General features: G+C 40.4%; 1 protein-coding gene across 1 annotated transcript in view; it reads left to right on the top strand.

Moving 5' to 3' along the window:
• LOC111600267 overlaps window positions 1–14,919 on the top strand; it is a 60,678-nt gene that overhangs the window by 13,303 nt on the left and 32,456 nt on the right. Inside the window, exons 2-5 of the mRNA XM_023316315.2 lie at window positions 9,437–9,560; window positions 9,624–9,747; window positions 9,839–9,923; window positions 10,831–10,941. Of these exons, the coding sequence (XP_023172083.2) occupies window positions 9,437–9,560; window positions 9,624–9,747; window positions 9,839–9,923; window positions 10,831–10,941 (444 nt within the window). The remainder of the gene's footprint in view (window positions 1–9,436; window positions 9,561–9,623; window positions 9,748–9,838; window positions 9,924–10,830; window positions 10,942–14,919) is intronic.

The following is a 14,919-nucleotide window of genomic DNA, read 5'->3' as shown; positions in this document are numbered from 1 at the left end:
GACCCTTGAGATTTTGAATGCCTGACCAGTATACCCTCTATTTATATGATATATATATATGTATATGTAGGCCTTGGTACACTTCATTAGCATGCTGGCAACAGTTTCGAGCGCTTCAGCCACTTCAGTTTTGCCTGGGCAGCTGTTCATTGCCATTGCGGCTGCATCCTTGGCTGCCTGCAATTTTTGTAGTGCTTGTAAATTACCCTCGAGTGACATAAGTCGTCATCATCATCATCAGCATCAGGTAGCAGCAAGCGCAGAGAACCGTTGACTAGCTGTATTAGCTCGTCTGATGCTCGGACATGTCCGTCGTATCTTCACTTTATGGCAAGTTATTTTTTTGCAGCTACTTTGCTCCTAATGACTGCGCGGCATTCATCTTGACCAGAAGCTGGCTGTCTGCTCTGGCTCCTTCTTGCAGACTGTGTACCTGCAGACACATTCAACTGATCTGCACTAAATACCCCACATGTGCATAGGCAGGCTTTCACCTAGCTATTTATGTCCGTCCATTTCGACTTTATCTGTAGAATTTTTAATGATTTCTCTCGCATTTGTTTGGCCGTCTTTTGTTGTCAGCTTCTTTGTTGGCAAACATTTTTCTTGTCCTACACTTTAAGCTGGCCATTATTAAAATACGAGCTGATAACAATTTAGCCGCAAGCTGAAAGTCAAACACAAGACAACACACACACGCACACGCCCGCACACACAGACTTACTTATATGCTGGCATTTGCTTAGCTTTTGCTGTCTGGTCGTGTCCTTTTGGTGCGTTGAACTTGTCTTCTTTCTATGCATAAGTTTTCGGGTCTAAATTTGCCGCGTTGGCAATTTTCAACTGCCTCTGGATATCTGTCTGAGTGCCTTTTGCAAGGTCAGCAAGAAAAGCCCTCGCCATCTCTGCCTTTCTGTCAGGCAAACGCTTTCGTTCCCTTTCCCACTTAAAGTTGCGCTCTTTTGGGCAGCCTTTAAATTGGCTGTTGGCCAACCACACAACGTGATTAAACCAATAATTGAACTAATTCGGACAATTTTATATAAAAAAATATTCATGTGTGTATATACAAATATGATATCCTTCATGGTTTTAAAACAACCATAAACAACCCGCAAAATTGTCAATTAAAACGTTACGATGACAAAAGGTTGCGAATAGCCAGTAGCGCGCTGCGTATGCGAAATATCGCAGTCTTTTTTAAATTTTTAATCAACTGCTGTACAGCGGAAACTTTTATGCGTGGCACGACCACAACAAAGTGTTAGACAGGTTAATTGATACGTAGACACCGCGCACAAGCTCCTAGCCGTGCGACTGACTCTCTCATATATATGCATGCCTGTGCGAGGCAAACCTTTTGAAATATTAATGAAATCAATTTCGGGGCTAGAGCTGGAAGCTGCCACAGATTGCCAGAGGGCATTGCCACCGAAAGTGTGAGCCGTTTCATATGTGTGTGAGTGTGTGTGTGAATGTGTTGGTTATGCGTGCGATTACATCAAAATACGATATGGCTATGGTTATGGCAAGCTCTCTGGTTTAAGTTGGGCAGCGGTCATACCTTGATAAATGATAATAGCAGACCTAAAGGGAAATACACCCTTTTGCGATGCTATTAAATTTCATATTTAAGTAAAACACGCAGAACACGTGATACGGAATAAGTTGTATTTCGAAATCGAAAAAGTTCTTTCTCTTTAAATTGGCTAGCCAAAAAAAAAACTTATTTATTTATTCGAGTATTTCTTGCTAGTCTTGGGTGAACAAGTAATTAATTTGTAGCTCAAAGCTGGAACTGAAAGCACAGCAATGCAATAGAATTGATAACTTTTCTATTCACTTTTGTTATTTGACTTGAATGAGAAAAATATTAATGAATTTTGGTATGTGTTGAAAATACTAAGAACTAATACTTTGGCTCTTAAAGTATATGTAAAAAAATAAATAAACTTTAGGCTGCTTTAGTTTAGATATTATTATATATGAACTATGGGCTTTAAGTATGGTATGGTCCACTGTTATCCTTGGCTCTGAGTCCTTCTCCCGCTGTCGGCGAATATACTGCATAGCCGTTGCCTGTCAGATTTGTGCTACTTTTATGTGCTGTTACCTGACGGTGCAGTCTGCCTTACGTCCAGCTAAGAGGCTATTTGGGATGGCTTTGTGTGCAACTATGAGGCTATTTGGAATGTCTTTATGCATGTGTGTGACATAGTTTCACAGAGGCTGGCCGAAGTTCAAGCACCTTAAATAAGTGCGATTTATCAGAATGAGAAGTCAGCCATATGTTTGCCACAAAATTCCATTTGAAAATGGTCATCAGCTGTTGCCAAATTAGCCACAGCTAGCGTGAGAGATAGAAAGGACTGAGATGGAAAAGTGCGGCTACCGAGGACCTTGATGATAGCCTTTCACATTGAAATTGAAAAGGGGTTGGCAGTTGTGGCAAAGTGGCCGCCAACACAGCTGTTGCCCCTGCTTTCTCTGCCTCTGTCTCTGCCTTCTGTTGCTGCTGCTGCTGCTGCTGCTGTGGCTAAGCGCAAAATTAAGCAAATTAAAAACCGCACACAGAGCACCAGCTGCATAAATCATGTGTGTGCTTGCGTGAGTGTGTCCTGTCTGAACTACTCATGTGTAAGTGTTGGCAGACCCTTTACAGTATGTAAGCTAAGTATGTGTGCGCTAAGAACCGCAGCCCAGGGTCACCTATGGCTCACATAACAGAGCACACAAAAATGCCATTGAAAAATGTTCGCTTTGCTGGCCATTTTCAGATTTTTATCAGGCCTCTCAACTCGTGTACGTCCCGCGGTCCATGAAATTCCGTACAAAATCAGCGCTAAAAGCCGTTGACGTGCCACTTTTTTTCTTTTCTTTTTTTTTTTGTGTGGTTTTATTTTTGTTTTGAAAGCAACCAAAAGGCTGCCAAAAACATTTAAATTAAAATTCAGCGCAAAATAAAACCGTGCACAAGAATAACAACAAACAGGAAATGCGTGGCTGATAGCTAAACGAAGCTGAAATACTCTTAAAGATGACATGAGAGACAGTTAGGGAGAGAGAGCAAAGAGCTGTGAGTGAGTGTTGTGAGTGTAGCGCCCGCTTACTTATATACTTTTCCGAATCAAAACGTTTCAAGGTAGATTTTAGAGACAAAGTCGAAACATTGAAATATCGAAATGAGAAAATTCAAAATAGTGAAACGAAACAGTCTAACACTGGAGCTCTGTCAAGCTTATCCGTTCAAAAAGGTAGAGTCAGCGTTCAAGAGACACGCGGATAGACAATAAAGTGCACATTGATTTATAGCCAGCGTTACAAGCAGATTAAAATCTGAGCCTTGACCCTGTGCCCGTGCAGGGTATATTAAAATGTTTCACAAAGTGAGTAGAGAATTTGCCATGGCCTCGGATGTGGCAAGAGCGGCAACAGCATTAACTGTTATTGTCGCGCGTGGCTGCGGCAGGCAGAGGAGTGAAGCATTTGGCCATTCGGGCATTGGTTGTGGGTTTTAGGCCGAAATATGCGCAAAGTGTAAGCCGTTTAGCGCTCTTTGATGGCCTGCCAGCTGCAGTTGAAAATTTATAGCACGATTTTAGGCTGAATGTTTAGCAGGCGTCAACGCGCCGGCAATAGCCTACAATTGGGCAATTTCCAAAGGCTGCCGCCTAACAAATGACAGTTTAAAGTGCGTGACACATACAATCGCACACTCTGATGTACACACACACAGACACACACGCACTGGTCTCCTGTTGCTAGTCACGTTGGCTGCAGGCAAAGCTCTTTGGGTGCATGTTTAATGGCATTTGTTGCTAATCAATGAATAATTTATGGGCCAAGGTTTTGCTGCCTTCTGGCATTAAGCCAACAACAACAGCAACAGCAACAACAACAATCAATACACACGCACACACATAACTGCAGCTCTGGCTGCTTGTGGTGCGTGCCGTACGCCGTGTAAAATTATGCTTTAAACTATTTGCCAGGACTTTTGACTGTTTCTTATTGTTGCTGTTGTAGTTGGCTGGTGTTGCACCGTCCAATGCTGTTCGTGTTAGTGTTTGGTGCCAGCTTACACATTCCCATCGCTTGTTTCTACTAATGCCTTCAGGTTATTGTTGTTGTCGTTGTTGTTGCGGCGTTTGTTGTGTCGCATTTAATATGCAATTTTTAATAGCGCAATTATAATTTGCATGTTGTAACAGTTTTTTTTCTCATGGCATAGCACAGCACTCTAAAGCATTTATATATATTTAAATCTTATAGAATGAGGCACACGCGTACTACCAACTGGGACAAGTTTTTGTGTTGCAGGTCGATATCAGTATAGAGAGCATAGTTGCTGAAACGTTGTTAATTTATTTATATATATTTATAGTACATTTAATATTTATGTATATATTTATTGCTTTGGTATTATATTTTAATGTAAAAAAAATAAAAGTCCACTTTATTTAATTTGGAATAGCTTTTTTGATTTTGTTGACAAGTTTAATTTTCTTCATAAATTATCCAATCAAATTATCTTTTTTTTAAATAGTTTTTACAAACAAAATAAATAACGACACATTTAATTATAAGGTAAACCTTTTGAGCCCGCATAGCATGTGTATTTATATTTTTAAAGTTTACCGGCTACTGAAAAGTTCATTGTATGCGGCTGAAAGCGATGGCATCGCTAGTTGGCAATTGACATAGCCCGAAGAGTGTCTCTTGTGGTGTGCATAAAAATTTTCCGCCAATTAATCTTGATAAGGGCTTTTCAGCAATCGCAATAAACACGGCAATAATCATAACTAACACAAAAGACAACAACTGCCCGGCCAACTACAAAGCACAGATAATTTGGCCAAGTCGAAAACAAAAAACTTTCACATGCCCTACGATGGGGGAGCGCTCACATGTAGGGCATTTAACCGTTAGATAAATGTTGACGAGGTCAATGGGCGTAAAACGGAGTTATGGTCGGGAATCAGTCGGGGCCCAGCGACACGTACAAATAAAATAGATGCCAGGACAACTTTTGGGCCATTAGCTGAGCGTATTTAAAGGGGAGCCAGAGAGACAGAGAGAGAGAGTGTATAAGATATGGAAACACAGAGAGAGAGAGAGACAGACAAGGAGAGAGAAGACGAGAGTTTGGTAGCTACACGGACATTACGTGCCTAGCCAATAATCTCTGTCAACATCAATTTGGTGTGGGCCTGAGCAACTGAAACTAATTAAATGGTGTCCCATAAATTGCACATTAAACCAAATTTATTGCATGCCCGAAATCGAAATTATTGCCAAAGTCGCGAGACGTTTAATAAACTTGGCCAGCAATTTGGCCCGCAAGCTGGCATACGTGTCGCGATCGTAGCATACTTTACAGCGCAACCAAATTGTGATTTATACGCCAGCTTATCAGACTTGCGACCGAGTTGTTGGCAGAACCGCCACACCGGCTGCCTTAAAGTCAAAATATTGCCATAAAGAGCAAATGCGGGCTAGTTAGCAAGCTTTTCACTTTGCTGGCTTTCGTCTTGTTTCACCTTTTTGCTTTGATTTCTTGAAGTTTTCTTTTCGTCATTTGGCATTAGCACAGCTCTTGTTAACTCAACAACAATTTGTGCTAACGATGTCCGTGAGCAATGGAAAAAACTGCCATGGAACCTGGCACGTGGCCGCAGTGATCCGTAACTGTGTTTGGTCGGTCGATAGTAGCTAAGCCCTCGGATTGCCCACGTGTCATGTTTGTGGGATTGATTTTTACTTCAACCTGGTTGGCTCTCCTTTTGTGTTTTATTGTAAGATTATTTTAATGATTTTTTTGCTTGTTCGCAATCATAACTTGCTTTTTGTGCTGCATTCAGCTTGATTTCTGGCTAGCAGCAAAGTTGGAAACAGTTTGCTAAGCTTCAGAGGCAAAATGTTTGACGTTATCATTCAAATGCAGCCCTTGGTTGGCTCGACTGCTCCTGCTGCTGTCTGCGGTTGAAACCTACAACTGTCAATTGCTGCAGCTGACAGACTTACGCCTTGACTCCTGCATTTTTTAACCTCTGATATTTTGGCTACAATCTTGGAAAGACAATAGTACCAATAATAATAGCGAGCTTAAAATAATAATTGCATTAACGTTTAAAAGAAAAGATGCAATTTCATTCCTTCTTTCATGTGTACAATTCGTTTAACAATAGAAGTTGCTTGCTTTAAGTATTTTCAAATTGAATTCACTTTAAGCTCATTGGCTGAGAAAATATTTTAATCCCAAGATGAAATATATGTCTTAGCTTTAAGCCAACTTCACAAAAGTGGACCACACTTTCTTATTTATTTATGATTTATCTTTCCTTTAAAAGCAGACCCGCAAACGTGTTCACATTTCCTCATTTTAGCTAACCAGAACGACCTTAAAGCAATTTGACTTTGCGCAAATCCAACTTATCACGCATTCGCCCAGTTATCCAATATCAGCTGCTCGTTTGGCTTGTATATATTTTTTTCCGTCCTCCGACTGGAGTTTGCTCTGCAACTATTCTGCTGCTGCTGAGAACATTTGCACAACTTGATGCAGGCCAATGTGGTTTTCATTCTGCCATGTGGCAAATGCGACACAAAGTTGCTGCATGCCGCTCGTTGGTTGCGTGCGACAACCGATAGAGCATAGACATGGCAGCCATGCTGCATTTTCTTTTTTTCTCTTCTTTTTGCTACAAGCAAATCCAACTCTACGTTGCTGCTGCTCTAAAAACATTGTCACGTGGTTTTTGTATTTAGTTGCATCGCCCATTCAGCAGGGACTCAGGGCTGCCAAGGGCATGAGCATGAGGATGCCATGGCCAGATTGCTTACCTGACTGCCAGTCGCTGCTGTCGCTTTGCACGGGCGAATGCTTTCCTTCTTCCTAAACTGCAACAGTACAGAGTGGGCGGCTGTTACCTCTTGCAGCGCCCTTTGCAGAGCCAATGCAATAAATTCTATTCTACGTTTCGTGTTTCGCATTGTCAGACGGCGCCATTGTGCTACAACTTTATATTGCTGGTATTTGTATGCGTGTTGGCAATCGTTGCTGTTGTTCTTGCAGTAGTTGTTGTTGCTGTTGATGTCCTTGCTGTAGTTGTTGCTGTTGCTGCTTTTGTTGTTAGGGAAATTGAAATAAATGTGTGTGTAAATGCGTCAAAATGAAGTTCTGAAAATGTTTTTGCCAGTGACAAGTGTCAATTAGAAAATGTTCAATTACATTAAAGCAGACAACAGCAGCCACAACAACAATAGTGCCCGGCTATAATAACAAACTACAGCAGCAGCAACTCCAACAATAGGCAGATCAAGTGGTTCTTTGGACCAGGCAGCCACTACTTGAGGCCATTGTCATTTGGATTTTCATTGTTGTATCTTGCTCAGTACAAAGATAAACCAAAGCAAACGGAGACAGTGAGCGATAGAGAGAAAGACAGGGAAAGAGAGAGATGGACAAAGTTGGAGATACAGATACAGGACACGACACGGACAAGTTGCCAGATAAATGTAATTAGTCGCACCCAGAGTTGGCTCTAACAAGAGTTGGGCTTGAATAAATGCACAGACTTGGCATAAAATACACTGAGGAGCAACGCCGGACCACAAATTGGACTATTAACTAACAGACTTAACAGAGATATTGTTATGTTCTTGGCAGATATATGAAGATAATTGAAAGAAGTTAATTCATAGATAAAACAAAAAATATTCTTAAGCTTTTTAATTGCTCACAAAATTATAAAAAAATATATACTTTTTCGAAGTATTTTAAATATTTGAGCTCTGCTAAAAAGCTTTTCTACTCACACTTCTGTTCGCTAATATTCAGTTGTAATATTTTTCAAATTTCCATTTCCATAAGCATCTGTTTAATTTGGTGGTTAGCATGGCGTATGCTTAATATGCCATACCTACACTTCATAAACGGTCTGCTAATTAAATAAGTAAAATATTAATTAATAAATGTTGGCGTCTGCTTGGCGAGGAGCAACAACAGCAGCAACAGCATCAGCCTTAAATCTTATAACTTGACGTTGCAGGTCTTGCAATTAAGCAAATGATAAATCTATCATTATGTGGGCACTGTGGACTTGTAAGGGGTCAAGCGAAGGGATAAATGTAATTGTTGCGTGCGGTCAGTAGGCCACAAGTTGTTTGCTATTGTTGTTCGCTGCGTGTTCGTCTGGCTGTGTCAAGCGCATGTCCAGCTGCGTTTAACATGACGAATACGCGATAATTCCCCACGCTCTATTGAGCTGCCTGCAACGGGGCTGCAACATATTCGCTGGTATTTATAATCTGCTCATTATTTGTATTTAAATAGGCACCCTCCCTGATGCCCACAACGATTCCATCTAATGCCCATCTGTTATGTGTTTGGTTGCCGTAGCTTTTGTTGCCATTGTTGTTGTCTGGCTGCTTGGCTGGCCAACAACAAATTGAAGGGAAATGATTCCATTTCATGCTAGATTAAACATGTGTCCACATAATTTATCGATTATTTATCATGTGGTCGCCCGTTTGTTTGTGGACAAACTGACGCACCGTCTGCTGGGCACAGCCGAAAGTACTGTAAGTGTGTGTTTATCTGAGTGTGTGCGCGTTCTTGTATCGGAGTGGGTCTGGCTGGGTGTGGGCGTAGGCCTTTGCCATGATATTGCGCACACAAGTGCAAAATTAGAAACAAAAGCTTAGCCCAAGGCGCTTTCAGGCTATTTACTTCATGTGATTCCCAGCGCAGTTGTTAGCTCGCAGCAAACAGTTCGCAGTTCGCTGCTCGTAGTTCTTGTGGGCGCTGTAGCTCGCTTTTTCTATGCTGTACGCATTGCATTTTTAACGTGCACACGCAGTATTGAAAAACATGAAAATGGCAGCCATTTTGTAATCCGCATGCGGCTGGGTAATCACCTCATCCAGCTTCCCTCACGTGCGGCGGCGTTTGGCCGGGTTTTTGCGGCACATTGGCGCATTATGTGGCCAGCTCTATGGATGTTGTGATTTTGTTGTTGTTGTTTTTATTTCCAGCCTTTTTTCTACTATTTTTCTTGTTTTTTATTTGGTGCTGGTCACTCGATCGATACTTTAAAGCTTAGCCAAATGGCGTGGCTGTGTTAAGCGCATGAAACTATTCCAGCGAGAGGACCGCAATTGCCAGCTTTAGCTGTTCTAAACGCATTATGGCACAGCCACAGCCACAGCCACAGCTGTCATGGTTTTATCTAATTTGCCAAAAATAGTTTGCATTGACGGAAGTGTGGCTTCCAATTGATTGTTTCATCTGTGGCTTTATATTAAAGTATAAAAATGTATAGCAAATTTAAAGAAAACGAACAGTTCTGACTTAGGGAAGTAAACATAACGAAACTCATTTGAATTTGTAGCAATATTATTTAACTATAAATATCATTTATTTCTGCCTTTTCAGATGGGGATATTCTGCGAGTTCTTGTTAATAATTCGGCTCAAATTAAATGCGATGTGGGCTCCAGCTTACCAGAAGACAAAGTCCTGCTGGTTGTTTGGTACAAAAACAATTTGCCCATTTACAGGTAGGTTCATTAAGGCACAGCTTATATGTTAAGTAATGCTTATACACTTATTATGTTGCTTAGCTATGACACACGTGGCGCTCACGCAGGCACGCCTTCGCATTGGAGAGATGAGGAAGTACTTGAAGATCGGGCTGTCTTTCGCACTCACAAGGAACCCGCGGAATTGATTATAAATCCGGTGAAGGTAAGCCCAAGCCCAAAAACGACAAAAGCCAAAGGGTCAACAATACAACATTCCCTAATTGAATTTTTCATTCTGCCCCACAACACAATAGGAAAAGGATGCGGGCAATTTTCGCTGTCGCGTGGACTTTAAGCTATCGCAAACCAGGAACAGCAACGTCAACTTGGAAGTCGTGGGTGAGTATACAATATTGGGAAAATAATATTTTCGTGTTAACCGTAATAATAATTCATCTATATATATATAATATTTAAAATGTTTCTTTGAATACAAATCTAAAGTTTTCTATATAATTTATTTCTTTAAATTTTCTTTGATTAAGAGTTTTTTGATATTATTTTATATTTATAAATAAAATATAATAGATTTATTATCTCGATTTTCGAATTATTTTTAAATCGAATTAGACTTTTTATGAATAATTAAAAAAATTGAATGTTAAGCGTCTGTTGCGATCAAGTGAACAAATTATTTGATGTGCGCAAAGGAGTTATTTTATTTCTTAATTTGAATCGAGCTTTAGTAAAATTAATGAAATTTAAGAAACTAAAAACTAACTTTTGTTCATTAAGTTATATATATAATATTGATAAATATATGATATTGATATAAAATGATATTTATATGTTATTTTAAATGGCTTTCTCTTGATGTTGAAAAAGTAAAATAAATTTGAAATTCTGGCAATTTACTGTTATAAATATTTATTTTATGTAAATTATTTGCCTGTTGACACGTCAAGTGGTACAAAAAAAGTGTAATTAACAATTATTGCCTTTTTTGTGCTGTGGACAGCACACATAAATTAGCTGAAATGATTTTTGGTTAGCCGCAAAGCAAACAATTTAATATGCAAATCGATGTGCGTGTGTAAATATAGCATATCCTAAATGCATGTGGATCTATGTAAATATTAACTGTAGGGAAATTTCCTTTGATGTTGCGTAACGCACAAATTGTATGTGATTTGCGGCTGGCGAATGTTTTCAAAATGTCAATTTGGGTCTTTGGCTTAGTCTTAATTGATTGGGCAAATGGATGCGCCATACAACTAATTGGTCAATTTCTATTTCCTATTTTTAGTGCCCCCACAGCAACCGAATATTTACAATGAGCGTCGCATGCGCATCGATTCCCGTGCAGGTCCCTACGAGGAGGGCGGCAGCCTGGAAGTGACCTGCGTCGTCTATGGCGGTAAGTAGCCAAGTTTTTGGGCATTAAGAATCCACATAGAACTTTTCCCGGGGCTGCCTTTGTGAATTGCAATAAGCAATTAAACTTTACAAGCATCGTTAAAACATAAATTTTCGCGAACGAAACTTATCACAAATTAAAATCTCGCTTGTGAAATGAAAAACAATTCGCTAAAGGTGGGGCGGGAGAAGGTGTCCTGGTGCTCCAAACAATGGGCCGCGGTATAAACAACAAATAATAAATAAGGTAAATAGCATTGTAATTGTAAGAGTGAGCCCAACAAAAGTCAACGAACATAAAAACTCAATTGAAAGCAAATGGCAAATTCCAAAGTCATTTTCTCAAATATATATACAACGCGCACAAAAGGATTAAAAATTATCGAGCTGTTTGGCGCAGAGGCAGAGAGAGAATGAGAGAAAAGAGAAGGAAGCGGACAAAGGAGACGGAAACAAATAGAAAAGAAAGAAAAATCTGCCTTTGAGCATAGCCAAACAATTGTTAAGCAAATAAAAGGAAGCAGCTGGCGGGCGACAGGCAACAGGCTTTTCTAGCATTGAAAACATAAGCGACAGGCTGACAACTGGCAGTACAAACAAACCAACACACAAACATATGTGCCGCACAACACTTAAGTCAATTGTTGATAACGAAAACCAACGAAAAAAAAGAAAACAAAATGCCAATAGTGAAAAAGAAAACTCGACGCTGGGCAATGTGGGCCTTGTGTTTCAGGCTGCAATCAAACAACAATGGGTTACACTCGCAGTAAGTATGTCACACTCAACACAGCAACAAAAACAACAATAACAACGAGAGGAAGAACAACAGCAATCGCGTGCTTTATCGCTGCGGACTGCGAACTGCGAGCCACGAACTGGCGAAACTCTCTGGGCAAAACGGAAGCGAAACCACTTTGAATGGTTTGCCATGTCAACGTTGACATAAAATAAATCACTAGCAAGAAAACTGCACTCCAGACGGCCAACTGCCAACTGGCAACTGGCAACCGAGCTTAACCGAACGAGTTGCCCTAGCCCCTCTTTAAGCTCCGATACAACCACAAAAAATTGGGCACTCTAACTGTTGTGTGTGCCAATTAAGCAAAGCCAAGAAATTGTTGCTAAACGACCAATGCGACCATATAAAAGTACAAATGTGAATACATATTGCAAGAGTTGGAAGCAGATGGATGCAGTAGGAAGGGCAGCCTGCGCTAAAAGTGGGTTTGAACCTGCCAGGAGAAGCACTTGGTCAAGCCGGCTGAGAGCCAAGCTAAAGTAATTTTGAAAGTGAATAACAAATGAACAGCCAATGGAGCATTATAAATATTAATGAACTGAAATTCGAACTTTTTTTAATGGAGTATGAGAAATAATTAGTGGACATCAATAATATATATGACCGCTAAATTGTAGTAATGTTTCGTGTGGATGTGACAGAAAACAAAGCATATTTAATTATAGTAAACTTTAAGAATATTTAAATATATAAAGTAACACTTCTGCTACTAAGACTTCTCTCCAGTCATTAAAATATTTGAGTATATATCTAGAATACACTTAATTTGACAGCTTGCTATACCACACACCCAGGCCAGGCTCATAAAGCTCGCTAATTTGCAAGAAAAAATGATGTGTCAATTTGAAAATCTATGCAATTAAATGCTGAACAGAAGCCGGAAATAAATTACTGGCAATATGCTCAGCTGGCAATCAGGAAAGACAGCACAAAGGGAACAAATTCGAAACCGGCGCTCAACATGCAAAGTCCATTACAAAAATTGCAATTGTGTGTGGGTTACAGTTACAGTTACAGAACGATAAAAAAAAAAACAAAAAAGAAATAATAAAAAGGGGAAGCTTCACAATGAAGAAAAAAGCAGTTGCCACTTAAAGAAGTGCAATCACCAGAAGTAAGTCGAAGCGAAGCAGTTGGTTGATGGGGCTGGCAATGAGCGCGCGCCTATCCAAGTAATTTGGACTGCTCGGGTCGCTTAGGGGTGTGCGAAATCGGGAAAGTAGCACTAAATTTTATTGCAGTTAGAAGTGGATGGGGCCATGGAATAGACCGAATAGACCCGACACTGGCAACAGTTGCAAATGAGCGCGACACGCCAACGGCCGCCAAATGCTAGAGTAGAAATAAAGTTATAAAGCCGTACACTCTGTGTGGGTTGTAAAAATTACCAAGCGCCGCTCTCCTCTGCAACCATTAGGGATCATAGAGCATAAGCTCACAGCTCAGCGCTGTGACTAGATGGCAACGCCACTAAAAGAACTACGGCGAGGGCCCAACTGCTAATGCATAATATTTCGCGTTGCCTACTTTTTGGCACGCCATGAATTTAACACACGCTGTGTGTGTGTGTGTGTGAGTGAGTGTGTGTAGCAAACGGAAGTGCAGGCGTTTTCCGCTTTTGCCAAAGTGCGCCGCTGACATAGTAAAAATATTCTTTTCTTTTTTGTTGTTATGTTTCCCACACTCTTACACACTCCTGCTGTTGCTGCTGCTGCTGGCCCTGTTTGCAGGTGTTGTTACTGTGGACAGGTTGTTGGCTACAAAATTGTGTGCATTTTTATTAAAATTTTTCTTCTATTTTGCCATATTTTGTGCACGGAAATGTAACAATACGGCTAACCTGGCAAGAAATTGTTTACCACAAAGCGAAGGCAACTAAAAAAGAAAGGAAACAGAAACACGGAACGGAATGAGAGGAAGAGGGAGAGAAAGAGAGCGTAAAAGGACTCCCTTATAAAATGCATGCTACAAATTTTGCAACTGCTTTGAATAATATTTCATACACTTTGCACTTATTACGATGGCCTTTAAATATACCATCATTCTCATTGGTAAATTTTGTGGCTTTAACCGCCGCCAGCTGCATTACCTAAAGTGGGCGTGGCGCGCTTGGAGGGCAGTCACATGAAGTAAAATTTGTTTACCATTTAGAGAATGAAGTGATATTAAAATGGAAGTCTATAAAATAGCAGCAGTAATGGCTTAGTAAAGTGTATTTTTATGGAGAAACTTTAAGCTTAACGCAATGGGTATGAATGGAAGTAAGAACAAGGAAAGAGGTTGCTCGGCTTAGTAGATAATTAAAATATTACCAAATTCCCGATAGAAATATATTAAAAAATTTTCAATGCAGTTTTTAAGGCGAATATTGGAATGGCTTACTCCAGCAGCCCTTCAGCGTCGCACTTGAAAGAGATTTGCTTTTCACTCCACACTGTTCTGTTAGTTAGCTCTTCTGCTAGCGGTCGCAATTCGCATTAAAATTCAGCAAAGTTTTCGACCCCATGCAGATGTCTGTTATTGTACCAGCTAAATGCGGCAACACTCACTGCGCAGCGGGAGGGAAAGTTGCCACGCCCCTGCCTTTTTTCGCCCTCCAACTCTGTTGAACAAATGACAACTTAGCAATTCAAGAAGAGATTGAATGCAAGTTGTTTCCTGCTTGGCTAGCGGCTCTTAAAGCGATGGCAGCAGTCTTTAAGTTTATTTTACAGCTTCCTCAATGGCTGTTGGCTGGGCACAAAAAGCCAAATGCCAAACACCAGACAAACAGAAACAGAAATACAAATACACACAAGCACTGTGAGACAAAGGGAGAGGGTGAGAGAACCGAAAGTGTAGAAAAGACAACAGCATAAAAAATATTTATGTGGCAGTGCACTTTTGTTACTATCAGCGGCAGCAGCAGCAGCAGTTGTTTTTGTTGTTGTTTCACTCGCTTTTCTATCTGAGACACAGTCACATATATATGTATAAGTTAATGTTTTGTGCCTTCTGCTCTCGGCTGGTGCTGCTAGTATCACCCACGTAGCAGATGCAAAAGATGCAAAGATATGCAAAGCTAAACAAGCAAATATTTCAGAATTGCATAACTAAGGCAAGTCCACACATGCACACTGACGTACGTGTGACTCTCTCTTTTTTCTCCCACTTTCGCATTCTAATGCTATCCATGAG

The sequence above is a fragment of the Drosophila hydei genome, unplaced genomic scaffold (assembly GCF_003285905.1).
Source record: "Drosophila hydei strain 15085-1641.00,03,60 unplaced genomic scaffold, DhydRS2 tig00000063-arrow-pilon, whole genome shotgun sequence".
Lineage (NCBI taxonomy): Eukaryota > Metazoa > Arthropoda > Insecta > Diptera > Drosophilidae > Drosophila > Drosophila hydei.
This window is presented reverse-complemented; position numbering and strand designations above follow the sequence as displayed.